The 27971-nt window shown below is 37.4% G+C and overlaps 1 protein-coding gene across 1 annotated transcript in view; it reads left to right on the top strand.

Annotated features, from left to right (window-relative positions):
• TINAG (tubulointerstitial nephritis antigen) overlaps positions 1-27971 on the top strand; it is a 38777-nt gene that overhangs the window by 3026 nt on the left and 7780 nt on the right. Inside the window, exons 2-9 of the mRNA XM_005485994.3 lie at positions 2186-2249; positions 3286-3375; positions 4930-5044; positions 10660-10783; positions 12491-12641; positions 18091-18271; positions 18693-18738; positions 23143-23248. Of these exons, the coding sequence (XP_005486051.1) occupies positions 2186-2249; positions 3286-3375; positions 4930-5044; positions 10660-10783; positions 12491-12641; positions 18091-18271; positions 18693-18738; positions 23143-23248 (877 nt within the window). The remainder of the gene's footprint in view (positions 1-2185; positions 2250-3285; positions 3376-4929; positions 5045-10659; positions 10784-12490; positions 12642-18090; positions 18272-18692; positions 18739-23142; positions 23249-27971) is intronic.

Here is a 27971-nt window from a genome sequence, read left to right on the forward strand (position 1 = left end):
GCATCTTCAAATTAATTAATTTCCTACTTAATGTATTAATATTCTAACCTAATACATTCAGAGCCAGACAGCCTCACCGTATTCTCATGTGTCCTTTAGCTTAGAAAACTCTGTTGTCTCACTGATGCCTCAGGCAATACTCCTGGCCCACAAAATATTAACTTGGTTAGGCTAAAGAAACTGCATAGTGTTAATTTTCAGTTCCCTAAGCATACATCATTGTAAAGCTGCTTCTGTACTAGTCCAGGTTTGCATTTTGTCTGGGGCACAGGCAGTGAGCCCTGCCAGCAGAGCTCCAATGAGGGGCTGTTCCATCTCTCAAATGCTGCATCAATACTTCTCTTGATACTTTTGAAATAACTTGCGTGATCCTCCTTCCAGATACTGTCTGATGCTGACTTAGTTACATACTGTGACAAACAATGGTGTTTTGGTAATTTGCTTTGAGTACTCTGTGAAAAGTACCTCAGCTCTTAGCTGAAGTTGGATTACAGCAGACACTTTGGGCCTCAGACTGCCTCGGCATGATTTATTTTACCTGTGCTAGTTCCCATAGCCTGCTGAATTAACAGCAGGGAAATAATGGCATTTATAGTTACTACTCACTTAATAATCACCTCTAGTTCCCTTCTGCACTTTGTTATGTAATCACGTAGGGCTCAGAGTGCGTTTCTGTCCTGGCAAGGAAGGAAGTGCAGGCCACTGAGGGCGGGGTGTGTGTGTGTGCCCGGGCAGCCAAACTCCAGCCCTGGCCATGAGAGGGGCATGGCCTCCCTCATACTCCTCCCGGGGAAAAGCAGGGTACCACGCCAATTTGCAAGTCAACACTATTAGAGCTTCTTGCAAATGGAGGGAAAGATCGGTTTGCCTTGGGCTGGATAGGCTGCCAATCTCACTCTCCTGACTTGGACTCTGCATCGTCCAAAAAGCGGCGAAGTCAGAGGAAGATGGAAGTCCCAAAAGCTGACGTAATCCAGCGTGAATTACCTGCTGATACGTGGCATATCACCCCTCATGGGAGATGTGGGCTCCAGCTGTAAGAATCCCTGTCTGACAGACTGTTCAGGTCCAATCCTGCTAGCCATGGACCCCAGCCCACACCATCTTACATGGACAAAGGCAAAAGACGAGAAGCGCTCTTCTCCACATGGGGACAAAAGTCCTAAATTTATTTCTGTGATAGCAGACACCTGATCATCCAGGTGACCCCCCAGGTGAAGAAAAAGAGAGTGATGCCTCATGGCAGGAGACTTTTAAACCTGGGGGAATGGGGGATGGAGGAAGAGGACCACAGCCAAGGGGATACAAGTGAGGAGGGGGTGAGGGAGGAGTAAACCTGGGACAAAGCAGTTTAGTGGAAGTCCAAGACCTCTCAGCAAGGGAAGAAGCATGGTGTCTGTAGGCTCAGCTGTCAGAACAGGCTGGAAACACAGACCCGTGTGATAAATGCACGGTGCTTGCTCCTGACTCAGTCCAACACCCTGTGCAGGCCTTCCGGATCGTTCTTCCACTGAAGCTTTGACAATCAAATGCACTGATGAAGCAATTTATGTGGGAGATACTGAAACACACACAAAACCTTTTCTCAGTGAAGTGTTACCAAATTAAAAAAATGAGAGGGATGTGTTTTTTTGGAGAACTCATCCCTCAATTTATGCTTCATGGTGGGTTCTGGAGGGTGCATGAAACATACATTTGCCTTGAAGTGTAATTGATCTGTCTGTTTTTCACAGAGGAATTAATCTGGCAAGGAAAAAGAGTTTATTACAATACCTTTGGAGTATTCACTAGTATTTAAAATTCTATACCTGTAAAAACCTATTTCTATTTTAATTGTCAATTAGAAAATAATCTTTATTAGAAATATTTTCTTTTTAATATTGGAAAATAACTTTATTTGAAGAATATTTTATTTATATGTAAGATAGTAATACTTCAGTGGATGTTTTGAATCTGATGCTGAATTTACTTGCTATGAAGGATATTTTCTAAAAACATAAAATACATGAAACTGCCTTCATTACTTGGAAGAAACTGGAACTGACTTCAACTAAATATATTCTGACTTCAACTAAATAATTCAAGCATACTGCATAAAACTAATTAATACAATAGTAGCAAGGGTTTTCAGTAATTCACTTGAAGAATTATTTTATTTTCACACATCTATGTGTTATGTTGGCAGGTTGTTATAAAGATGGCCGATATTACGGAGAAGGAACAATAATTAAAGACAACTGCAATTCCTGGTAATGTTTCAGAGAACTGCAAATTGAATTTTGTCTAGCATATGTCATGAAACAGGAATTAAGGTAGAGAGCATCTTTAAATTCATATTAAACATGTAATCAAATCAAAATGGCTGCAAAAGTAGTGCTAAGTACTGAGGTTTTGTGGAGGTAGATTACAGTCAATTTAGAAAAACAGCAAGAGGGAAACTGGAATTTCTAATCAAGACATGAGTATTAGACTATTCAAATCTCTTCCTCACGGGCCTAATTCTGTTCCTGGCTCAGTCAAACCTAAATTGAAATGGTTTCAGTCTAGACCTGGGCATTGACCTGAATGCAGATCAAACAAATATAACAAATATCATCAAATTTTATTGAATCCTTCCTCCTTGGTGTTTTTTATTTTTCTTTAATGAGTTATGAGAACTTATATTAACCTGTAAGGAAAGGATATATGTATATACATATATATATATATATATATATATGTGGGAATGAGTGAATTGTTTGAGCACCCCTTTCTCTGCCTTGGGACAGAAGCAGACAGTGCAGGCAGGGGAGCTTTTCTGTCAGCCCTGGCACTAGGCTGCCTGGGCTTTGCCTCTCCAAAAACCAGCCCTACCCTGGAGTGGGAATCCCAGGGCTCCAGCGCCACCCAAACAGGACTGGAGTTCCCTCTGTGCTGACTTTAGCTCAGGGTCCTTGGAACACAGTGTCTGGGGCCACAAAACCCTGAATTTCCAGAGTAAAACTTCCTCAAAACATAACATTTTTTTAGGAATTCAGCAACAACATTACATTCCCTGGTTTGGTCTCACAAAGATGGAAGCAAAATGTTTCAGATATGACCTTTCTCACAAACTGTAAACCTTCCCACCTTGCTCCAACTCATTAGATGGTGAAGTAGGAAGAAATGATGCCATGTTTTCATAAACCCTCTGTGACAATTATACTGTTTACACCTTTTCCCCCTCCATCTGCCTTCTGCTGTTAAAGTGCATATTTTTCCTTTGACAATTCTTTTTTTTGTTTAACAACATTCTTGTCCTTTCAGCAAATGCTTCAATGGTCTCTGGAAATGTTCAACAGACGTATGCCTTGTTCGCCAAGACTTAATTCAGCACATCAATTCTGGAGATTTTGGGTGAGAACCCTTTTATTTTAAAGTTTTGTTATGCATCACAGTATTGCTCATTCTGTGTATGTGCAAATTACAAGGTATGCAGTCTTCCCCACCCCTTCTTTCTCCAAGTACATTACAGCAATTTGACAGTAAGTATGCATTTGTGAAACTTTCCAAATCACTGGCAGATTATAAAGCTTTAAATGGAAAGACACTGAACATGTCATGCTGGTAAGAGAACATCTGCTGTAAACATCTATCTAAAATATTGTCCAAATTTAGAATAATTTCTTTTCTCTCAAAACAAGATTTGCATCATCTTCCCCTATTCTTCACTGTGTTTATTACTATAGATATTTATAGATATATAGATATATAGATAGATATTTAAAGTAATTTTTTCCTGCTCCCTTGAGAGCACTGTTCCATGTAACAGGACTCTATGTAGCACTGGAAGTGGAGAAGATGAATGAAATGGGGATCAATTATCAGAACTTGGGAGGCTTGGTGTTTTTCTTATTAACAATCTCATTCCTGTGGTTAGTGCACAGAGATTTGGGGACCTCAGTACTGGATCTTGGGAGATGCTTGGGAGCCTGCTGGCTCTTTACAGAAAGAGATACATGGGCAGCCTCCCTAGGATCTGGGGTGCCAAATTCACTAACGAAGCCTGCCCAGATTTCAAGCTATCAGGAGCGCTGAAACATTTTGTACTTCATGGGAGTCATTTAAAGCAACTGAATTAAGATAAAAACCAAGTTAGGCCCCTGGAGCCTGAACCTATCTCTTGTCAGTTATGACCCTCAAGATTTATCACAAGGTGACAGGTGAGATATGACTCAACTTCTCCATGTGCTTGCACTTTTCATTGACCACAGGGAGACCAAGAGCAATGTGACTTTTTTGGGCAGCAGGAATCCCACTCCTTGTTCTTACAAAAGCAAGCAAGAAACTGGCAAAGAGAAAACTCTCTCCCCTGTCACTCAGCCCTTATCCAGCAGTAAATTTCAGTGTGTTCCAAACATGTATGGCTGCAAGGGTGGTTTTCTTTGTGTTGTGCATATAGTTTGCACATCAACATTGCAATCTGAGTTGGGTTCACCTGAGAGAATCATGGGGAGCCCTTTCTCTCACAGTGGCTATTGGTATAAAACTAGGGCAGAAGGTGTCAGCTGGGCTTTATGCACTGCAAGTCACAACAAGAGACTGCTAGTTCTCTGTGGGAATCTGGGTTGGAGCATGATTTGAGCATAAGTTCAAGAGAACAGCAATGAGTGTCTCGTTGGCCAGTACTGCTCTGAAGTATTGCACACTTGTGTCCTGCAGGCTGATGTGATGCTGACCCCAAATCACCACTATTCATATACTGCTGTGTTGCTCCATCCTGCACTTATCTGCAGCAGAAAAGCCCATAGCAAATATTTTCTCATACATATTGAATGCAAGGTTTTGAAATGCAGTTTCAAAAATTTATTTCTGGATGCTTTTGCTGTTGTACTCTTAAATGAGCAATGTGTTAATGTGAGTGTTATCTCTAACCTGGGTCTTGCTTTTTGGTTTTCATGTGTGAGGAAGATGGAAAGCTGACAACTACAGTCAGTTCTGGGGAATGACAGTGGAAGAAGGTTTCAAAAAGCGTCTGGGCACCTTCCCTCCATCTCATTCTTTGCTGAATATGAGAGAAGCTCCTGTAAGTGTCATGTACACTTGTTAATTGTTAAATAACTTTATCACATAGAAAAATAAATGTGGACAATTACAAGAGTATGATTCAGGGTTTTGTCACTCAATGTTTCCATGTTGAATATGATGTTCCTGGAACAGTTCTATAAGTCATAGAATGTCTGGCCCTATTGACAGAAATCAAACAAGAAGGAACAAAAGAAAATTCTGATCACTGTGAAGCTCTGCAGCAATATTAATTTATCATTTTAGTTCACTTCCTTAAGAGGGCTCCATATTAATTCTCTCCATTTGCTAATCATTGCACACACAGCTGAAACCACCGAAAAATACATCTGAGCATAGTTCATTTAGGCAAACAGCGGAATCTAAACAGCAATCTTTGACAGAAGCTGTAAAAGCTTTTTTCAAGTTTTGAACAAATGGACAGCAAAATTTTGGGAATCATTGCAAAATGAAATTGTTCTCTACTACCAGCTTTCTAAATCCCTTGGCCATGACAATTTTTGTGACAGCTAAATTAAATCTCCTATCATTTATTTATGCTGAAATTAGTTTGGCATCAAAGCAAATATACTTTAAGCTATGTACGTTGGTTAAGCAATTTAAGAAAAATACAAGTTATTGAATCCAGAGTGATTTTTCCAATGCTTTGGATCAGTTAGTTAGTTTCTTTCTGAGAGAACACAATTTATGGAGTTCACAGACCAAAAAACCCCACCTAACTAGCTCACCAGAGTGAAATTAGAAGTGAAAGTATAAACAGATAGATCCAAGGTTTGCAAAAGTGTTAAGTACAAAAGGTGTTTATCTTTGCCTTCAATATAGTTCAGGCAAGTGATGCCTTTTCATCATCTATTAGAAGTCAATTGCTGATGCTTTTTTATGTGTCATGATATTTCTACAATCAAAAGAAAACTTTCCAAACAATATTAAAAGTGATAATATAAAGAGCACATCTTCAATGAAAGTTTTCAGGTGCACAAAATGTCTTGGGCACACCTGATATGGGGTTTCCACAAATTTTGTAAGTTTAATTAATTAATTAATATATCCAGCAAGTACATCCTATAGGAGACTAGTTGCTCTGGTAACCACCCTTGGGCCTGACTCTCAGGGTCTCTCCAAGGGGTTCTCAGCTCTGTATTTTGTTATGTCTCCTGTGTGCTGGTGCAAAACAGGACGTTCTTGCTAGAAATGCTTTTCTTGAAATAATACTATTTATTTAAACAGAATTTCAAGAAGGTGGCATAAATGTGTGAGAAAGGATGATCTACTGTTCTGAAATGTGAGAAAGCATGAAAAATTATACAGCTGCATATTAAAAATCTACAAAGCTGCAAAAAAATATAAAATATATATATACATATATATACATACACATACATATTTAAAGCTAAAAATCTTTAGGGATCAGTGGCAGAAGGATTTTCACATGATAGAAGGCCTTGTGGTGACAGATTCAGAGTGCTTAGCTGCTTCTTGAATGGGTTTTGGGAAAAGAGAGCATGGCCTCTGCAATAATTTGAGCAGTCCTAACCCTTTTGCTTGATTCAGACCATTCTTGGTTACACACAATGTCAGCTCCCTGCAGCAGCAGAGTAAGGCATTGTGTTCAGGCCCAGATTGGCCAGCTCAATCAAAATTACACTCTGAAGGGTTGCCAGAGCAAGAAGTGGACAGGAATTAAACTTTGGAGTTTTGTCTTGTAGGATTTTCTGGACTACTCTTTGCAACCAAAAAGGGATCATTTGACTTGAAGATGGCAGGTCAAAATAAGACAGTGGCATAAAAGAATTTAACAAAATTTAGTAGGTGTCTACCTTAAGTTACCAGTGAACTTCGCTGAGGCTGAAAAGAGTTGGATTGTTTTGTTGTTTTTGGCATTTGCCTTGAGGGATACAGTGTGAAGCTTATATAGCACAGGCAGAAAATGGATTTCATGTACCCAGCCCAGAGACTGACATCTCCATTTCTAGGTATCTAGCTAGGTAGATGCACCACTAATCCCACCTAGGAAAAGAGGAAAGGGAAAGGTTTCAAGAAATTCCTCATGGTACTTCCTATCCTCTCTTCAGTTTGTAGTAGCTGTTTACTCAGTAGTCCTGCATTACATTCAGCTTATTGAATCATTGTTATTAAGCTTCCTGCAACTATTTTAACTGCTACACTTCTTACAGCCTTTGTTCCACAGATACATTTCTCAGTTATATTTTCTCTGTCTGCTGTTTTATGAAATCTGTGAGCCACAACCCAACCCCCTTTGGCACTGCCAGACACCCAAGGAGATTCAATGTATTTTTCTCCAGAAATCCAACTTGCCACATTCATGCATTTAGTCATCATGAGACTTACTTACATGTTGCTGGAATCACATACCTTTCACAGGATTCTAGGAAATCTTTCTACTTACAAAAGCTAAAAATATAAAATAATACTCTCCATATGACTTTGTCAGCTTCTGCAATATTCTTAGGGAAATCACAAACTTCCCTGTAGCTGCTTGTAGAGCTTTTAAAAGTTCTGCTTTTAATAGAAGATTTTACCTGCTCAACAAGTTGATACTTTTGTCTGGAAGGGAAGTTTGTCATGATGGTACATATGAACACCCAAAAGACAATGATATGGAGCAAGTACCAAACCTGAACTGAGGACCCTCTGTTGCACAGTATGGCTGGACCTGAGTATAGACCAACAGCTAAATGCACCACTAAACCTGTTTGACTCCTGAAAAAGCTGAAACTCCTCCATCTGAGAAGGCATTTTCACTGCAGGAGACAGTGCAATCATTCTTGAAGTTCCATGTAGCACAAGAATAATTGCAACGCCTTTAAAATCACTGTGATGCACTTTTGGTGGTATTCTGTCAGCACAAGTTCTGGCAAGAGAACAATGGTAAGGTCGGCTCCCCCAGCAACAAGGTGCTCACCTGAGTGCCATCTTACAAGAAGATGAAATACATAATTCAGTTATAAGGCACCATTTTCTCAATAAATATCAAGAAGGTCAGAAAAACAATTGGAAAGTAGACAAAGTACAGCGTGTGTTCCACTGGTATATGGTGTTTCACAGTAAAAACCCTCAGGAGTTGTAGTTCTCTTGCAAACTGAAGGTCATTCATGCCCATTTAGCCTTCACAAAGCAAGTGATGTCCAGGATGTTTTCGCTATATATATATATATAAAAAAAAAGAAAAAAAAAAGGAAAACAAAAAGAAAAAAAAAAAAAAAGAAAAAAAAGAAAAAAAAAGAAAAAAAAAGAAAAAAAAGCTATTCCTCAGGGAAACTATTTCCACATTTGCAAATTCAGTTATCTTTGCCCTTTTCCCTCTTATTGGTCATCTATCTTTTCTGAAGAAGTCGTTGAAATTTGAGTCCTCTTTTATGTCCTCTTACCTTCCTGCTTTAGCCAGGCTGCTAACTTCACTGCAGAGAGTACATATAAAGGTTTAAAAATAGTTCACCAGTCATTTTGCTGATTGCTTTGTGCTGTCTGATGCTGGTCCATGGAGCATACATTGAGAAACAATTGTCTAGACTTGATATTTGCCACAGACCAGCAGCACTTCTCAATATCAGGGTAGAAACTTTTTCAGAAACAAGGCCAATGTTTCTTGCTACAGATCAGTCCTGTATTTCTAAATGACAAGGGTGAGGGTTAATGACGAATTTGCTCTGGGATTTACAATAGGAGGCTAATAAATACATTGACAGTAAGTTAGGAATACAGAAAACAATACATTGTCAAAACTGGAGATCTATTTAGAATTTTGCTTTTCTCATTGGCCTCATTTGTAATGAGGCATCATAATGAGCATTATAAGCAGCCATTACCCACACAATTGTGCTAAATATTTGCCAAATTTTTCTTTTTTATTGGTTGTTAGTCTCATCATATAAAAGAAATTCTGTCTGTCTGGGATTTGCCCTGTATGTTTCATCTTCAAAATAAATCTTGAGTGCTTGCTAACTAATAATGAACATAATGATCATTTGTAAAGTTATTATTTAAATTAGTTGCTGCTTCCTTGATTTTGCAAGTCCCATGTATATAAAACTATGAAAAAGCAGTCTTTGAAACTGATTAAGCAAAATAATGAGATTAATATTTTAGCAAGGTTTAAAAAAATTTTGGCCTTGTATGGGTGGAGGTGAGACTTTCAAAATTATTGAAGTGACTTAACAGTTGGCACTATTCCTTCATGGGTTCAGGACTCACTGCCTGCATCTAACCTGCTCAACCTAGTACCACTGAGTCTGAGAAAACACAGGGACTGTATCAATTTGCCTGTTGAGGCTGTATCCCAACCTAATGTCAGATATAGACCTGAGGTACAGCCTTCCTTTTCCTCACCCACTCTTTCTCAGCTGGGAATTCTCCATGGCAAATCCAGGTGTACAAGCTGGATGGAGGCGCTGCTGTTTCACAGTGTACACAACAAAGTGATCTTGCTACAGGCAAAGGGCTAAAATTTGGTTCTCCAAAAAGTCCTAAGATAGTTTGAAAGAACTGTCTTCAAATGTTTAAATAATCTTAGCAAAAGGTATGTTTCATGATTATAAATCACATAAACAATTTAGAAAAATGTTTTAGCAAGGGTGCCCAGAATTTAAATAGGATAGAAGCCATTGTGCTTCACAATTTCAGGTTGCTTATGAGAAAGAAGCATCAGTGAGTGTTTTGCTCAGGAGCAGATTATCTTATTTTGTATATTATTGTATGTATATTGTATTTCCTTCTGGAACTGAGGTTATCAAGAATTTTTTGAAACAGACTGATTGCATGGCCTAATACTACAATTCTCTATGGCCATTCCTATTTCCTTGCACAGCATAATCCATCATTCCATTAAGTTCAACAGTAAAATAAAATCGGTCAATAATTTTGATATGTTGAACACAGTGCAGATTATTAGCAGTTGTACCAGATGGCTCTTGCATATGCAAATATTTGTTCAAAGCTTGGAGGACTTTGGAGAGGGACATAAATTTAGGCTGAGAGATGAAGATGCCAGAAGTGGCTGGCCAAATTGCTTTAGTGAACAGATAACGAATTTTCATGAATTCACTATCAGACTGAAAAGCAGAAGAAAAATTACTGATTTTTATTCTGGAAAAGGAATAATTGCTTCAGATTGAATAACCTCTATGTAAAAGAAAAATCAATGATACACTGTACTTATTCCTCTCCCACAGTGGCTAAAGTTTCCTACCTACACCCAGGTGTCTGGGAGAACAGGGTAACAGGTATTTAACTTCAACTCTGTTTGTAGCAGAGGGCTTTTCTTTCCAAAAATGCCAGCTCGGTCACAATTCACAAATTTCATAGGAATTTATTGTTTGAGATAAAAATCAGAGAGGAGCTGGTCAGGTTATTCAGGCTGGCAGTCTTGAAGCTCAGCTTTTCAACTCAGTTAATGGAATGCCAGAACCCTCCTACTCTCAGGGGTCTGCAGCACCCAGCCATGGGGAAACCACCACGGAGTTGCTTGGGAAACCACAGGGGCCAATGCTTTAGGTTTCTTCAGTCTAACAATTAAGAATTTTACAAACAAAATTACGATAAAATTTATGATTAAAAAAGGAAATTAAGCATTTACAGATCTTCTACTTTTTGTTTTAGGGAGAGTCACTTCCAGAAGAAAAGTTTCCTGCAATCTTTTCAGCCATTTATGAGTGGCCTGATTGGATTCATGATCCTTTGGACCAGCGAAACTGTGGAGCATCCTGGGCTTTTTCAACCGCAAGTAATATTTCTTTTTGCTCCCTTTGAAAGTATCAGTGATGTTAGATGTGTAATGAAAATTGGAGTGGTTTGTAACAAAATAATATCAACTTGCTTTTCACCTTTTATTACCAAATAGGAACATTTAAAATGCTACAACTTTCCTTCTATACTGTCCCAAAATCTTTAAATGTCAATCTAAGCTGCAGCACTTTGCTTTTCATAAAACTGTGTAACATAAGCATGCAATCAATCTTTGTGACTTCATTTGGCCAGAGGGTCCTCACAGGTGCAGGTTTATGCAACTGCTTCTTTAAGTCACAGCAGTAAGAAAAGGAAAGGAGCTTTAAGGTCAGCTAATCCCAGCTCCCTGAAAAAACCAGACTGAACGTGCTCTTTTTCTGATATATCTTGTTCTCTGCAGTTTTAAAAAGAGAAAACCAAGAGAACTTTTAACAGCTCTTTTGACAGATAACTGCAGAGATGAACAGAGATCACTGAGGGAAAGAATTTGCAGATGTTATGTCCAATTTTTCCTTTCCACAAACAAATATTTTAATTTTAATTCACATAATTATTTTCTAAGCTATGTAGTGTGAGATGCCTTCACAGGTTGTTTAGGTGCATCTAATGTTTTCAGTCAGAGTTTTCAAGATTAGTTGTTGCTCAAAGAACAGACAAACACTGCTGTATAATTTTTTTCTTACCATGAATAATTTCTGTAAGTACTCCAAAACTTTTTATACCTATGAAAATAAACTCAATATCATGGGACTTTGGAAAAGCACAAAATACAGTTGCTGCCTGATGTCAGCAACTTTGTTTTCTGAAGTCTTCCTCAGCGTTCGCCAAAGTTAGTGCTGATTTTGATGAGGATTTAGATTTCAAGAGATTTTTTTTAAATTTTATTTCAAAATTGAAAAATATGGGGCTAAAATTAATACAAATAAAATTCAATCATAGCTAATGACTTGTAAAGAGGCTTAATGATTGTTTCATTGTCATTTGATAAAGAAAGTAGAAGCACCTGAGTTTCACCCACAACTTAGTTAACCTAGTCTGCCTTTAAGATATATATATATCTTAAATATATAAGTACTAAGAATCATGATTATCTGATTGAATTCAGATTAGGTATCTATGTTTGAGGAATAATTTTGTGTAATAAGGGAAGGAGGTACAAAGAGTCCCACATTTACACTTCAATATGTACATCTCAAATATTCTTTGAAATAAAACCAAAATATACTTCCAGTCTTGAATTGTCTTCTTCATAGGACTGCTCTTTTTTTTTTCTTTTTTCTTTCCCCTCACATAAAGGAAAGAAAGGTTGAAAAGAAAGCAAAGACATTTAGAGATTCAGCAGCAGAAAAGTATTGGGAAGTATTTGTTTCTTCTGTTGAAGACACAAGAAAATGTGAATATGCATCTATAAATATGATACAGACAATTATGCAAATGTCCCATCTAATATTTGGGTATTTGGGACTTTATAATACCCAGTAAATCTAGGAATTTGTGATATAACAGCAAAGTTGCTCATGATGCTTTGCAGTTTCACAATCTTCTCTCGCAAAAATCTGGACAGATTAAATCAGTATTGTTTAGTGAAGATATCTGCACAGACAGAAAATATTGAGGTGGCATTTCTGTCCCTTTTTCACAAAAACAACTGCAAAGTTGTAAGTAAATACTTGATTTTGATAACAAAAAAATTCTTTTCAAACAGGTGTTGCAGCAGACAGAATAGCAATTCATTCAAAGGGTCAGATCACAGACAACCTTTCTGCTCAGAACTTGATCTCTTGTGATACCAGGAATCAACATGGATGTAATGGTGGAAGCATTGATGGTGCCTGGAGATATCTGAAAACACATGGGTAAATATTTTATCTGTCTGTTTAGATTATTTTAAATTGAAACTTTTGCTTAATTTGCAATAAGACAATACTGTAATTGTGCTTAAAACTTCTGTGTTTCTTGGGATACAGGCTCTTCATTTGAAACAACCTTGAGTAAGCAGCCAGTTGCATGAGACAACACTGTGAATATTCAAAAGAATCAAACATCTTTTCTCAATAAAGCAACTTGTAATCATCTCATTCCAAGGTTATTCCAGGGTGCAACACTCTATTAAGGATTGTACCTAGATCCTTCTTCTTTCAGATCAGACTAAGCAGAACTAAGAGCTATCAAATTCCCCCCAAAAGCTAGAAACTTTAAAATGGGATATAATAATTTATGGAATCACAAAATTATTTTGGTTGAAACTTTGGAGGTGACCTGATCCAACATTCTGTTCAAAGCATGACTTTAAAATTAGATCAGGCTATTTAGGCCATTTCCCTGGACACATTTTGAGTATCTTCAAGGATGGTGGTTCCACAACCTTTCTTGTAGCAGGTCAGTTTTTTTGACTAATAGTCAAACACTTTTTTCTTATGTCAGCATTTGCCTTGGTAAAACTTGTGACCAGTACCTTCCTTCTAGTTTTTCACTGTGCATCTCCAAGAGTTTTGTTCTGTCTCCTCTATACCTCTCCTTATGTAGTTGAAGACAGGAATGATATACTCTTTTGGCTTTCTCTTCTCTAAACTGAACAAGTCCAGCTGCCTCAGCTCCAGTTCCCAGCGCCCTCCAATGGGTTTGCTCAGTTTGTCAGTGTCTTTCCCAGGGAATACATAAGTGAAAATACAACTCCATCTGCCGAGTAGTAATTTGAGGGGAAGATTAATTTTCCACAATGTCTTGGTTATGTTCTTGGTAACACAGCCCAGTATTGACCAGCCACATTTGCCAAGAGCACTCACTGCTCACTTACATTCAATTTGCTGTTTCTCAGGACCTCATGTCCTTCTCTGTTAAATGACTTTCTACACTGGCAGTGCCCTGACAGTACCTGGGCAGTTCTGGCTCAGAGGCAGGGTTTGCCATCTGTCTTTGTTGAAATTCAGGATATTTCTGTCAGGCTCGTTTCTTCAGCCTATTAACACTGCTCTGAACAGCAGCCATGCATACTAGTCACTCCCTAAAAGTTTTACATTCTCCAAAAACTTGCTTAAGGTGCCTTACATCTGGCTGTCCAGATTGTTAATAGAGATACAAAAGTGTTGCTTTTGTGTTGTCTCCTGGGGAATTCCATTAATAAACAGACACCAGTCACTTTGATCTGTCAACCATTCAACATGGCAGTCCACAACTGACCTTGTAAGCAATTTACCTAGTCCAACAAACTAGAGGAACACCACAGCAACCTATGCTGAAAATGTCACTAAAGACAAGGTAAATGATAGGTACTGCTCCCTTATTCTCTCTGCAGCCAGTCATTTCATCATGGTCAGGCTGTCTCATCACATCATCATTACCTGTCATGGTAAATCCACACATCCTGATTTCAGTCCACTCCTTGAAGCCTATATGCCTGGAAATGGCTTCCAGGAGAAGTTCAATAACTTCGTTTTAGATACCATATAATAAAATCCTGCTGTTTCTCACATTACCAGGATTTTTTTATCCTTTCTGTTCCATACCAAAATCTATTTCCTGTTTTGCTTTCGTACAAACTCATCCCTTACTCTGATGTATCTGAAAATGACAGACTGAGGGATCTCAGGCATTCTCTCTGTCAAGTTTTGATTTTATCTATAACACAAACAAACAAACAAAGCATGTCAAGAGCAGAAGAATGTTGGATGTGATGTGTCATAGCTGACATGGTACTCTGGGGATCCAGGAGAAGACCTGTCACACTATACAAGTGACAATTCTGCTTTCTGCAAGTATATCAAACTATTTCTGATATGACAAGGACTTTGTATTGTTATGGGGAGAGTTTACTTTGAGTGCTCCTCTATCTTTTTCCCTCAGGGTTTCAACACTAAACTGGCTTTCATTTAGGTTTTAAGAGGGAGATCCTTCAGCTGAGTGATTAGCAAAGGCCCTTTAGCACCTCAGGGGCTAAGGGAAAAGGTTTCATTAATGAAGAAATGAAAGTTATAACTTGACATTTTAATTTTAACCACTTTTTAACTGCAATATTTTTCTTTAACTAGCCAAACAGTCTCATTTTACTCAGTAGTTCATGTTTTTATGAGAGTAATTGAAACACTTTCTCTCTGAACGGTTTTCTTGCCTGTTAAAAACAGGAACATGAGAATTGCTGGTATAGATAAGAGAAGAGAGAATAATTTTTATGAGCATTATCTCCAGAACAGTTTTGGACCATCTTATTTTTAGAGGAAAAACTGTAAAAATGCAGTGACAGGACAATCTCCAAGTTTTCTATTTCCTCTGACTATTACCCCTGTACAGGCACAACTACCATGAGCCCCATAATAATAAAATTCTTCCCGTGCCAGAACGTAGTATTATTTTGACCTGAGCACTGTGGTTAGTGACATGGCCTGTTATACAGAAGCAATTGAAGTATAAAAGAGTTAGTTAGCTTATTTTTTTTAAAAAAGCAGGGCAGGCTGATGTTCTACAAGGCACTATCATTATCAACCTAGCTGTACCCTCGCAGGAACTTGTTCTGGTGTGAATGCAGTAACATTATGTTTGACCTGAGTGAGTAGCAGAGTGACAGTGGTGTGCTGAGCAGGCTTTCTGCCTGATGTGGGCCTGGAAACACAGAGCCACAGCACTCAGTTCACGCAGCACATCTGTGAACTGTCTTTTCACCTTCACACTGCCAAGTGCTTGCTTATTGCTCAGCCTCATGTTAGTCACCAGCCTCTTGCAGCTGATCATCTCAGAAAAGAATCTGAAGGGCAGTTGTGAAAACCATCATGAATTTTTGGAATCTAAAAATTCCAAAAATCTATCTAAATCTCCAACAAATCTCAGCAATCCAAGATTATTTTCTTAGTCATTTATTATGCTTTTTTTGTTGCCATGGAGCTAGCTCCAGCTTGTACAACATCACTGTGCTATGACAGACATTTTCTTGCTATCCATTTTTATTCCTGACCATTGATTTGTCATCAAAGTACCACACATGAAAGTATCCCTGCTTACCTATTTTTATAAACATTTCTACATTCTGCTTTTCTTTCCTCAAATTCAAATGATATGTCAAAACCCATTCTAAAATTTCCAGATGCAAATAAACACATTAAGGAAAATATCCAAATATCTTTAGAACAGATACTGGAAGAACAGATGAACAGCACTTCTGGGTCCATCTAACCCAATGTTAAGTCTCTGACAGTAGCAAAGAGCAAATAATATCAAGAACAACAATTAAAAAGTTTTGATTCAGTGGACTCGTAATTTAATCAGTTTTGTAGGTAAACCCCATAATCCATAAACTTTTACCTGTGACAATGCAAAAATATTGGAAATTTATGGCAGACAAGTTAGAAGTGTCTTTTGAATGAGCTCTGTCAAATAGTGCTTGCTTCCACACACTTCCAGGTGACTTATTTTTAGGAATTGTTATATTGCAATCATTGTGTCATTATCTGCATACCCTGCAAAAGGGAGAAAACACATTGATTTTCTGTGGGGCCTTGTAAATTATCACAGCAGGCGTTCAATGCTGTTTAAAGTTTCTGCTGTTTTGATTTCTGGAGTGTGCTCAGCTCAGGTTTTTGACAGATTTTCAGAAAAATCAAGTGCTGACCTAAACTATCCCCAGTAAAGTCCGAAAAAGATTTCCATAAAGCTCAAGGAAGCTAGGCAAGTGCTGAGACCTGACTTTTCAGAATTACTAAACACCCAATTAACAGTGAAATCTGCTGTAAGTGGAGCTGAAACACTGTTTAAATATCACTTTGTCTTCCTCCATTAATTAAAGAATAAATATGTATTCTATTACTAATTATCATTAGTTTTAAGTGTTTCAGGTACAAGTCATAATTTGGGAGAAATAAGTGTTCTTGAAAGCATCTATTTTAACTAATAAGAAAAACAAAAAGGTTATATTCATCAAGAATGAGGAAGAAACACTTCATTTTCAGGTGGTACAAAAGTTAGACATGAATGTAAATAGTGCTTCCAACCACAATAGGACTTCATCTGATTTGTACTTCAGGCTCTTGGCAGCTGTAGGGTATGAGAAAGATGTTATTGCTATTAGCCAGCTTGCAAATAACATATTCTAATGTTTAGGATTATTTTCTTATCTCACAATTCAAATACAAAAATGCAATGAATCCACAAAAATTTCATTAGATTGAACACATAGACATGACTTCAAATGAATTCTGTCAAGAATGTATGAACACACTACAGAGTTTTCCTACTTGGCCCCGGACTCTGCTTGTTTCTAACACTATTGTTGTAAATATGTATCTGTATTTGTGCATATAAACATATTCACATCTATTTCTGTTTTTCTTCTGTGACTCTTATGGAAGGGTCTTCTCCTTGAAGTGTTTTTAATGTTTACTGGTGTGCTGGTGCTTCAGCACATACGACATTGTTCTTCAGCACATATGAAATTGTGCTTCAGCAGAAAGCTGTTCAATTGTCGTAATCAAGGCTGCAGAAACTGGGGTTGGTGAAAAGATTCAAACGTGACTCTTAGTTCAGAGATCTCATCTGGATTACCACTCAGCTCCAGTGTGCTACTGTATGTGCTCTACTTCGGGCAGAAAGAATAAGATTTCTCAGATTTTCTATCACCAAATGCTAATGGTAAAATGCGATTTTTATTCAAAACAGCTGAAGGATATATGGGCTTATCTTGTAAAACTCTTGACAGCTAAGTATACTCTGGCAAGCAGTTTACTTCATATTGTGTAGAAATATAGTTTTTAATTCCTCAGGCTCAGAAATTCCAGTATAATCGATGAGCTACTTAAATACAAATGCTTTTTATTGGACTGACAATTTTAAGGTATTCTGCTTCAGCAAAATACTGGATTATGCTCTGTAAAAGAAACCCTCTCCTAGGCCTGCATGGCATTAATGCAGAAATGTGTATATTGTTTCAGAAATGTCTAACAGTATTCCACATATCCCATTTCACAAGCCATTTTTGATAAATGAAGCCCATTGACAACATTGGTAATTTATTGATCTTTTTCAGTGTGAGCTTTCATGCATCATTAATGAGATGAATGTACCAGGTGACAATTACTAAACGCATTTTTTACCCTATCTCTCTTTGGAGAAGGATGGGAAGAGAACTACTGTAATGGAGACTTAATCATAAATATCATATATATTAATTGAAGGAAATGCCATCCAGCTGAAAATATGGCATCTACATTTCTGAAGAGTATTGAAATATGACAGTTGTAAAATAATTAAAAACCTGAAGTAAAATGGCAAAAATTTTTGAGTGAGCTTCTTATCAACTCTTTTTTTTAACTACCTGAACAGGGTTGTATCATATGCTTGTTATCCATCATTTTGGAACAAACACCTGGGGCCATCAGCTGAAAATCAGTGTTATGTGTCAAGTGAATATGGAAAAAACCATACAAATGGGCCATGTCCCAATGCTTTTGAAAAATCCAATCGGTTATACCGGTGTGCCTCTCACTACAGGGTGTCCTCAAAAGTAAGTTAATAAAATTCATCTGTTGTCTCAACAATTTCGCTCCTTTGAGGTTTGGTTAAAATATGTTCACTTCAAAACTAGAGCTGTGAATTTTCCTTTATGTTCCCCTTGAATTTTCCTATGAGTTGAAATTCTTTATAGTTTCTCAGTTGTACATCATCTCTTTAAAGTTGATACTTTGTGGTCCCATAGAAATTTGAGATAGAAAAGAAAGTATGCTGTCATAACAGTGCATTTGTCTTCTCAAACATGTTTCTGAAGGTTTTGTTAATTTGGTAAATGAAATATTCTCCAGCAGAAATACAAGTACAAAGGTATACTTACACTATATATGTAATGATAAATTAGTATGAGTTTTAATTTTATTTAATAAATGTTATCTTCCCTTGCTCTCTCTGTTGCTGCTCTCATCTCCTGTCAGGAAACTGATATAATGAAAGAAATCAAGGAGAGAGGACCAGTGCAAGGTATGGTAAGTTTAAAGGATGATAACATTATTGAAGTAGTTAGACTGTGCAATGACCTTGTATGAAAATATTAGAAAATGCAAATTATATGCCACAGTGGAGAAACAAGTCATATGCACTGTAGTCCATCCAGGGACATTTGGTGGGTAAATAGTGGCCCTAAAGGCAGCATGGCTGCATCAGAGCCTGTAAAGAGTAAAATGACCTTGAACTGGATATGTTGAAAATTTGTGCATAATGTGTGTGCAGGAAATCTGTGTGCCTTTTTTCATGACAGTTCTTTAATCATTGGTGAAATAGCAATTTATGGAATTAAAGGTTAGCCAGACTTGGTTCCATAGGGCTGGGGTTGATTCCCCCACAGCTAAGGCCAGCCCACCAGACCTGCTCTCCTCTGAAGATAATGCTGAACTATATGGGCCTTCCAGCAAATCATTCAGTACTGAAATACCCCAGAATTTCTCATTTCAGAGCTCAAATGCTCTTGTTGACGCCTACTAGTTTTGAATTTTTCTGCTGAACTTTGCAATGAAGATCCCTGACCTCTTAGAGGTCAGAAATACAGAGACTTCACTCAGACACTCAGCATTGAGTAGGGAACTGCAAACTTTTTTTTTTTTACCCTGGATACTATCCATTTATGGCCATGTATGGGGCTGGCACCAGCTGAAAATGCAGGTTTCTGCTCACAGCCCAGGCCAGTGTAACTAGAGATTGATGGATGTGGGGCTTGGGATGATGGAGAATGGTCACAGTGCAGGATCTCCACCTCTCTTGGATGGCTGGCTGATGCAAACCCAAAGAATTTTACTTCAGGTGACTTCTGCATTTCTACTGCTTTTAATTTAATAAGGAATTATCATAATCTTCAATTTATTATTCAAATGGTTTTGATTATGAGATGGAATTCATTTTGATGCATCATGTAGTTGAAATTACTTCTTAAAGCTCTTTATGTGGGCAGCTGCAATTAATCTGAAGTTCAGACTTAACAAGATCAACATCATCAGTCTTTTTTGTTTGTTTGCTCAAGGAAAATATTATTTCCCACATTCCATTTGATCTAGATGGAAAAACAGTAATTTCTGCCAGTTTTAGTAAATGATAAAAAGGATCCTCAAGACAGAGTTTCAAACCTCAAACATTCTTCTAGATTAAATCTGCTAGTACTAAATTTTACACATGAAATAATCAATATTCAGCCATTTGATAGGATTTAGCTACTCAACAATTCAATTTTTTTAAATATAAGGCTTTTGTGTATCAGGTTAAGGTAATGTTGTTTGTAGAAAAATCAAGATCTACATAACGGCATATAATCGAGACTATGCATCACTGACTGAAATCACTTGCTCTTTTTTTCTTTTGGCTATAATATGAGTTTTAAATTAATCACAGTTATGACCCTGCAATTTGTCACTGATCCTCTCTTCTAAATTCCTATATTACAAATGCAACCAGGGCAAAAGTCTAATTTTAAAACCATATCATAATTTTTCTGCAAATGATCTTCAAATACTGAAGGGGTTTTCCATTATTCATTCACTTGTCATTTCTGACAAACTTACAAAATGCTCAGGGACAGTCTTTTCTAATGTACTAAGCAATGTTTAATAGCTGGGAAATATTCAAGATCCCCTCAAGATCATGATGATGAATGGTTTTGGATTTTTGGACATATTCAATTCAAGAAAAAAAAAGTTTTTTAACAACTGTGAAGCAGTAAGCAGTAGGTTTAGGAATATAATTGAAGATTTTATGTTATACAGCTTTCAAGTTTGAATGACAATTTCTCTTTGACCTACATCATTGTCTTACGTGGTACAGAAACGGAACAATTAGCAATTTTTGATTCAAAGATGAAATACTAGATTTTAAGAAATTCATTTTCAAGTAAACATAGTGAAATTTCACCAATAATTTCAAAACATTTGGATGGACAATCCTAATATTGCCCATACATTTTTTTTCATGGAATTTAGGAAATACTCTGACATTTAAAAGGCTGATGGAGAAAAATTATCCTCTCTGACACATTAGTCAGTCTCGATTAAAATACAGGCTCACACATTGCTGGCAATACATCACAGTTTTGACCCCACAAAACTTATGATTTCAGCTGTTATGATCTTGGGAAAAGTTTTTATATTTGCTAAAGAAAGTAAATCTATAAAAAGATGGAGAAAATGATCTGTAGAAAGTGCTTGACTATATTAATGTAGAAGCTAAACTCTGTTTCCTTTTGTAGCAACTAGTTTTAATTTCTCATGTCTTTGTATGATTAAAAAGAGACAAAAAAATCCTCTTTAAGCATTTTATGCAGGGGAATGCATAGTGGAATCAATCTTTTAATCTGCTGCATCTATATGCATAGATCTGACAAGCTCAGCATGACTGAAGTAGCCCATGCATGAAGTATACTAAATCTTATGAAAATCGCTGCCTTTTCTGATTCATTAATAATTAATCTGTTCATTTTGGGAAATGCAAAGTCTTTCCTATGTGAGAAGGAACAAAATTAGGTGGTGGACTGTGATCACCTTGTCCTGTCCAAGTCACAGTCTGCATCAGGACAAAGCCACTGGATAAATAAAAATATCTCAGTGCTAGATCTAGAAATACCATCATCTTTGTCCATCCTGTACTTCATGCACCCAGACCACTCTAAATCCAGACCATACCATTGTTTAGGTCCTGATTACAAGGTATTACATACACATGGGTATATATATTTACACACATATAAAAATCTGTGTGTACACATGTGCCCAGGTGTGCAAAGTATATGTAATATACAATCATGGATAAAATTCTATCACATAAACTAAAGCTATTCTGGAAATACACTTCAAAAATTTCTACTTCGTTTCAATGGAAAAAAATTAGGTATGATATCTCTTCACAGACAAGAATGTGTCTCATTTGGGGCACAAGTTGTATTCTCCTTTGTACTTACAGTTGAAGGCAGCAACATTGGAAGAAACAGATGGGCTGAGTCTATTAAGACATCATGGCTCCATGGCGTCACAGCTAAAGTGTTGGAAGATTTTAACAATGGGATGGCCTGGCATCAGATGGGACTCCCCTTTCCCAGAGAGGAAGGAGAGCCTTTGCTCAGGAGCAGTGGGTCTCATTGCCAGAGCTTCAACCAAGCTGTGATGGGGAGGGGGCACAATATCAGGCTTGTCTGTGGCAAGGCAACTGGCCTCATTTCACCATGTTTTGAGAAATCTCTCTCATCCCCTAAAATTTTTGACTGTTTCATATCTTCAGCCAAGATGATAAAGGTTCTTTTAAAGACAGTTAATTTTCTTCAAGTTTATGAAAATATTCAGGTAGGAAAAAGAAATTTGTAAGTATGCCAGACAGAAAATATGGCAGTGTCATCTTACTGGACACTGCAGATCTATACCAGGCACATTTGTTATAAATGGTCCAACCACTTAAAAAAGTGATCAGTGAGACTTGTACTTTATGGGACTCCCAAAGTGCAAGATTTTAGGAAATTGGATTTCACTAATTCTCATGTTCTAAGCTGTGCGGCAGTTAAAATCATAAGCTAAAAATAAAATGGAATGAAGCTTATAATTAATGCTTCTAATTCACTGGAATCTAAAGGTAATGTAGACCTGAAAAATACTTTCATTTCTCGGGATCTGGTAGCCCACCATAAAGCAAATTTTACTAATGGTGGCAGAACATATGTGGAAAGAAACCCAGAACTATTTTCTTAATAAACGAATTATGCTCCTAAGAAATAATAAATAGGCATAAAATGCAACTTGTAATCTTCATTTTCTTGCACAAAAGTTCTGTCCATCAGCTCCTTCACCTTACATTTTTTATGAAAAAAGGGGTGACTTTTCCCACACTTTTAACTAGCAGTCACAATTTATATGTATGCAATTTCGTTTTCTTTAAGGAGATTACTGTGTATTTGATGAACTTTAAGTTTCAGAAAAAGGCATTTCACTTCACTATATTTCACAGGATATACATTTTCTGTTAAATACTTTTCTTGAATATGCAGATGCTAGTCTGAACTGAGTAGTTTATATATGAACCTTGTGGAGATTAATTTTATTGAATTAGATTTCAAAATTTATGTAAGCCTTCACGAGGCAATGTTTCCTCTCAGTGCATTGCAAGAAGTCAGTGAGAGGGAGTTTCCATGACAAAGAAAACTGACAAACTTGATAAGAGACTGTAGAGAGAACTTTGTTGAAGTATTTCCATTGGTTCACTCACAGCAGGATACTTCTGAGAAATTGATGCTTTTAGTGGAATTACAAAGTGCACTTAATGCAATCCAACACACAACAAGAATTCCACTGGTAAAATGCAAGGAGCAAAGAATAACAGAGGTTATGTTTGCTGACTGTGATTTTTCCTACTGTTTTTCAGCTATAATGAAAGTGTATGAAGATTTTTTCCTTTACAAAGAGGGAATATATCGACACTCCCAGAAAGCAGGATCTAAATGGAAAACTCATTCAGTCAAACTCCTTGGGTGAGTAAAGCACATTCCTTTACCCTTTTTCTCTGCCAGTCATGAGTGTAATAAAATGTCAATGACCAGTCTGTAAACCAAAGATTTGACTGTCACAGCCATCTGCTAGCTCCCAACATAGGACTGATATTTCATTTTTCCCTTGTCTATGAATTTTAGAGAGTATTGAAAAGAAGTGTAGACCCATCATCTCTTAATCTACTCTTATATTTGTTCAAAACCATCAAACATAATGTTTATAGAATAAACCATTTAGCCCCATATATATATATATAATTAAAACCCACGTACACACATACATATATTAAAAAAATATACATATACATATACCATATAAAAATACTTCGTTGGGTATTCACAAATATTCCAAGTTGTGAACAAAGTTGATATCATTTTCTTCAAATATGCCGCCAAAGTGAATGCAAATAGAAACATGAAAATTGACAGTGACTTCCCACTTAAATGGCATAGTTTACTGGCACAGCAGTCTAGGCATTCTGTGCCCTGAACAGAAACCAACTGCTGCTGAGATGCTGCTGATTTTATTTGGAAAACTGCTTCAGAAGCATGTGTGTAGTACACTAGTGGATCTCCTCTCAAATGTAGACCAGGCCACTATAATAAGAAGACAAATGTCTAATAATGCATTGAATTACTGAACAGACCACAAAGCTTTATTATTTGCCATGGAAGGAGTATACAAGGATGAACTTTTATTAAATCAATGAGTGAATACACCTAAAAATGACTGTGGAATCTCAAGAAAATATTTTATCAGTGGTCTAGAATATCATATAAGTAATGATTCCATGTGTGCTAGGAAAATTACTGAGAGTATTTTCAACAAGTACTTCAAGAACATAAAATTGCAAAATAAGGTTAATTTTGTGCTTGTGATCTTAGTGAAGACATTTTCATGAAGGGCATGAGAATGCCCTTCATGGTTGTGGAAACTGCTGCCTATAGATTACAAGAGTGTGCTTGATAGTGACATAGAAGCAAAGAGATGCAGCAGGCTTATGCCAGATCATCTTTGATACTGCTGCAAAAAGTATTGACTCAGGCAAATAAAGGAAAAACTCCCAATCATATGATTATAGAGAATATTGTGCAGCAATGAAAAAGAGAAACTGGAATTTAGTGTAGAAAAATGGGGCACTAAATTAGGAAAATATATTTATAGAGGACAGATGGTAAGTGTTGTTTTTTGTATCTGTATTTAAGGTAACAGCCATGAGAAACCAATAACATTAGACAGTAAAATGTGCAGTGCAATTTGAATACTTTAGCTCTGGAATGAGCTGCTGTGAGGCTGAGTTCAGGTGCTGGGAGGGCTGTGAAGTACGCTTGGTGCAAACATAGGGTGATGAGAACTCTTCCCTAAGACAAGCTGCTCCACCTTTGTGCAGAATAACCTGCCCAGATGAGTGATTATGCAAGAATAGCACCAGGGGACAAAGTGATGGCTGAGGAGGGAGAGAGGAGGAGATAACTAAAGTGCCAACCATGTGTACCAACCATATGAAGCTCAGCAGGGGAAAGTGCCAGATTCTGCACCTGAGATGGGGCAACCCTGGATGTACAGACGGACTGGGAAATGAAATAATGGAAATCAGTGCCACAGAAAAGGACCTGATTGAAAGTTGAATATGACTGAGCAGTGCCCTGGCCAGGAAGGCCAATCCTGGGGGTTATCAGGCCCAGCATTGCCAGCCAGGCAAGGGAGGGGATTGTCCCTCTCTGCACTGAACTGGCACAGCCTCACTTCAAGTGCTGGGGGCAATTTTGGGCACTGCAATAAAAGAAAGTTATTAAACTATTAGAGGGCAACAAAGATGGTGAAGGGCCTTGAGAAGAGGCTGTATGAGGAGCAGCTGAGGTCACTTGGTCCGTTCAGCCTGGAGGAGACTGAGGGGAGATTTCACTGCAGTCACAGCTCCTTGTGAGGGGAGGAGGAGGAGCAGGCACTGATCTCTGCTCTGTGGTGAACAGAGACAGAATCCAAGGGAATGGCCTGAAGTTGTGCCAGGGAGGTTTATGTTGGATATTAAAAAGAGATTCTTCACCCAGAGGGTGGTTGGGCACTAGAACAGCTCCCCAGGGCAGTGGTCACAGCACAGCCTGACATAGTTCAAGAAGCATTTGGACAATGCTCTCGGGTACTGGGTGTGACTCTTGGGGTGTCCTGTGCAGGGCCAGGAGTTGGACTCAATGATCCTTGTGGGTCCCTTGCTAGTCAGGATATTCTACGATTCTGTATTTCCTTGCTGAAGTGGATGCTGATTTAAATGGGAACTGACAGGCTGTGAAAAGAAAATATAGCAACCCTTAGGTAAGGGACCACTGTAAGCAAAATCTGAACACCTTGGCTGAGACACAGGACTGTGTTGAATGGTCACTGGTAAACACTGAGAAGGAGGAAAGACAAGTGATCTGATGTACTGAAAAAGAACTTAAGTGAAGGAAAAAGAAGAAAACTGAAGATGAATATTATATATAAAACCCTAGACTTGTTCAGACTTTAATATGTGGCAATGTATTTTCTTACTAACTCATTTATTTAATTTGAATATTCCTGAAGTATCCAATGGATCCAACAGTATAGATTTACCAATCCTGAAATTGTCTAAGGCACAAATGTTGAAATCTCCAAGGTTGTGCCATATAAAATACTTGCAGACCTGTTTAACTGTAAAAATTGAATTAGATTTTAAAAAGCTGGAGGCTGTTGGAGCCTTAAGCTAGGTGCTTCTAGCAATGATAAATCCAGCCATAAAATGTGATTCTGCATCATGAACTTTAAACCACTTCATTGTATAGATTTTAATGTCTTCAGGATTAAGCCACCACTTTTTAATATAATTTATTAGTTTCAATGAATTGGAATGCAAAATATGTGTTGTGGGTATAAGTTCTTTGTCATTCATATATAGCTTGGAAGCAAAAGAAAATGTAGACTCCTTGACTTCAATAAAAAACTCATGGGAATCTCATCATAGTTGTACTTCAGATAAAAATACTGATGAATATTTGCATTTTGCTTAGCTGAGATGGCTCCTAGGGAGACAAAAAGGAGCAGAGACATGCTGATAGATAGGATAAAATATGCAGTTTTTTGTGGGCTGAGGTTTATGGTAGGCTTATTTTTATATATAATCCCTTCCATAAAAGACGTTCAATACTTGTAAAAGCCAGCCATAATAATGACAGACGCTATTAAGCTGATATTTGTAATATCTCAGAAACATTTTTGAAAATGCCTTAAATTGCTCATGAATTGTGCAACATATAAGGCAATGGAGTGATAAAATGCAAAAACATTTTGGTGACGCTTGCAAGAGTTATTTGTATAAAACCAGAAATGTACATAAAAACTGCTCGATTGATCATTGGACCAGAAGGATTTTAAATGTTTAGACTGGCTTCCCTTGTTCTGCAAAGGGGAAATTGCAAGTTATTTTCTATCAAAAGTTTATTTATAAAACCAGCTGCGACAAGACTGGGAGTCTATCTCCCAGCGCAGTACTGTGAGGTACTGTGGGACCTCAGGCTCAGGGAGAGAATATGAAAAGACAGAATAGCATGGAAGGAAGAAAGGAAAGTGTGGAAGAGCCAGGTGGAGGCTGTTGTGGGTAGCAGTGTTTGTGTTTGTCAGTCTCTCTAGCGAAATAGGGCTTTCAGTAATCTGAAGGCAGGATGGACTGACCCACTGATACTTGAAGAGAGCAGGATCTCTCAGGCAGTTTCTGTGTCTATTCTAGACACAGGGATTTAAGCAGAAAAAGTGAGTAATGGAGATTGGGATACATAACAGCTAAGTTTTGACGTAGTAAAGTTAAATTCCTATGCCTCTGCATGTTTCCTTTATCTCTTATGGATATTCATCTGCTCTAGCTCAAGTATCTAAAGGTGAGCTGAATTTCTTTGTTGGATCTGATTTCTCCTTTTAGACTATAATAAAATCTGTGGGATAACATCACACCTAAATAGCTAAAATGAAAAATTCTAGATTAGATTACAGAAATCCCACATGGAATGACACCTTAAAGTTGCTTAAAAATAAAATGACTGGTGCATAATATTCATAGTAAGACAGTATTTTCAGAATCTTGCATATGTATGTGTGTATGTCCATACATGCATTCATGGATTCATACATCCAAAATTACAGCTCTTAATGACACCAGAATGAAAATCAGTTAAAGAGGCACAACAAAACTGCAAATGGCAGTGGGACTAAAGAGGACAAACTATGAGTTTGGTAATTTTCATTTTTCATTGGCACTCTCCTATTTAAAGAAGATTGATGACTGAAAAATGACATACAAAACTGTCATTTTTATCTCAAGGTCTCTTAATAAAAAAAGACTAAATTCACATCAAAGATGAACTCGATGGTAGATTTCTTTGATATCTGTACATTTAAGCTAGGATTTCTGATCAAACCTGTCATATTTGTTCTCTACCAGGTTCTCTGCAATATTTTTGTTGTTGTTGGTTGGTTGGCTGGGTTTTTTATATTTTATTTTCTCTTCTTTCTAGTCTTCTGGCTTTCTTAGTTCCATCTAGGAAAAGAAATGTAATGTCTATAGGAAAAGAAAACCTGGGGCAGATTTGTTGGTATAAAATGCCATAGTCTGTTTGGTAAGGAAAGTACAGCTCAGTCAAGGAAGTGACATTGGATGGATTAGCTGTGGTTCTAGTTCAAACAAATATCTTTTCA

The sequence above is a fragment of the Zonotrichia albicollis genome, chromosome 3, assembly GCF_047830755.1.
Source record: "Zonotrichia albicollis isolate bZonAlb1 chromosome 3, bZonAlb1.hap1, whole genome shotgun sequence".
NCBI classification, from domain to species: domain Eukaryota; kingdom Metazoa; phylum Chordata; class Aves; order Passeriformes; family Passerellidae; genus Zonotrichia; species Zonotrichia albicollis.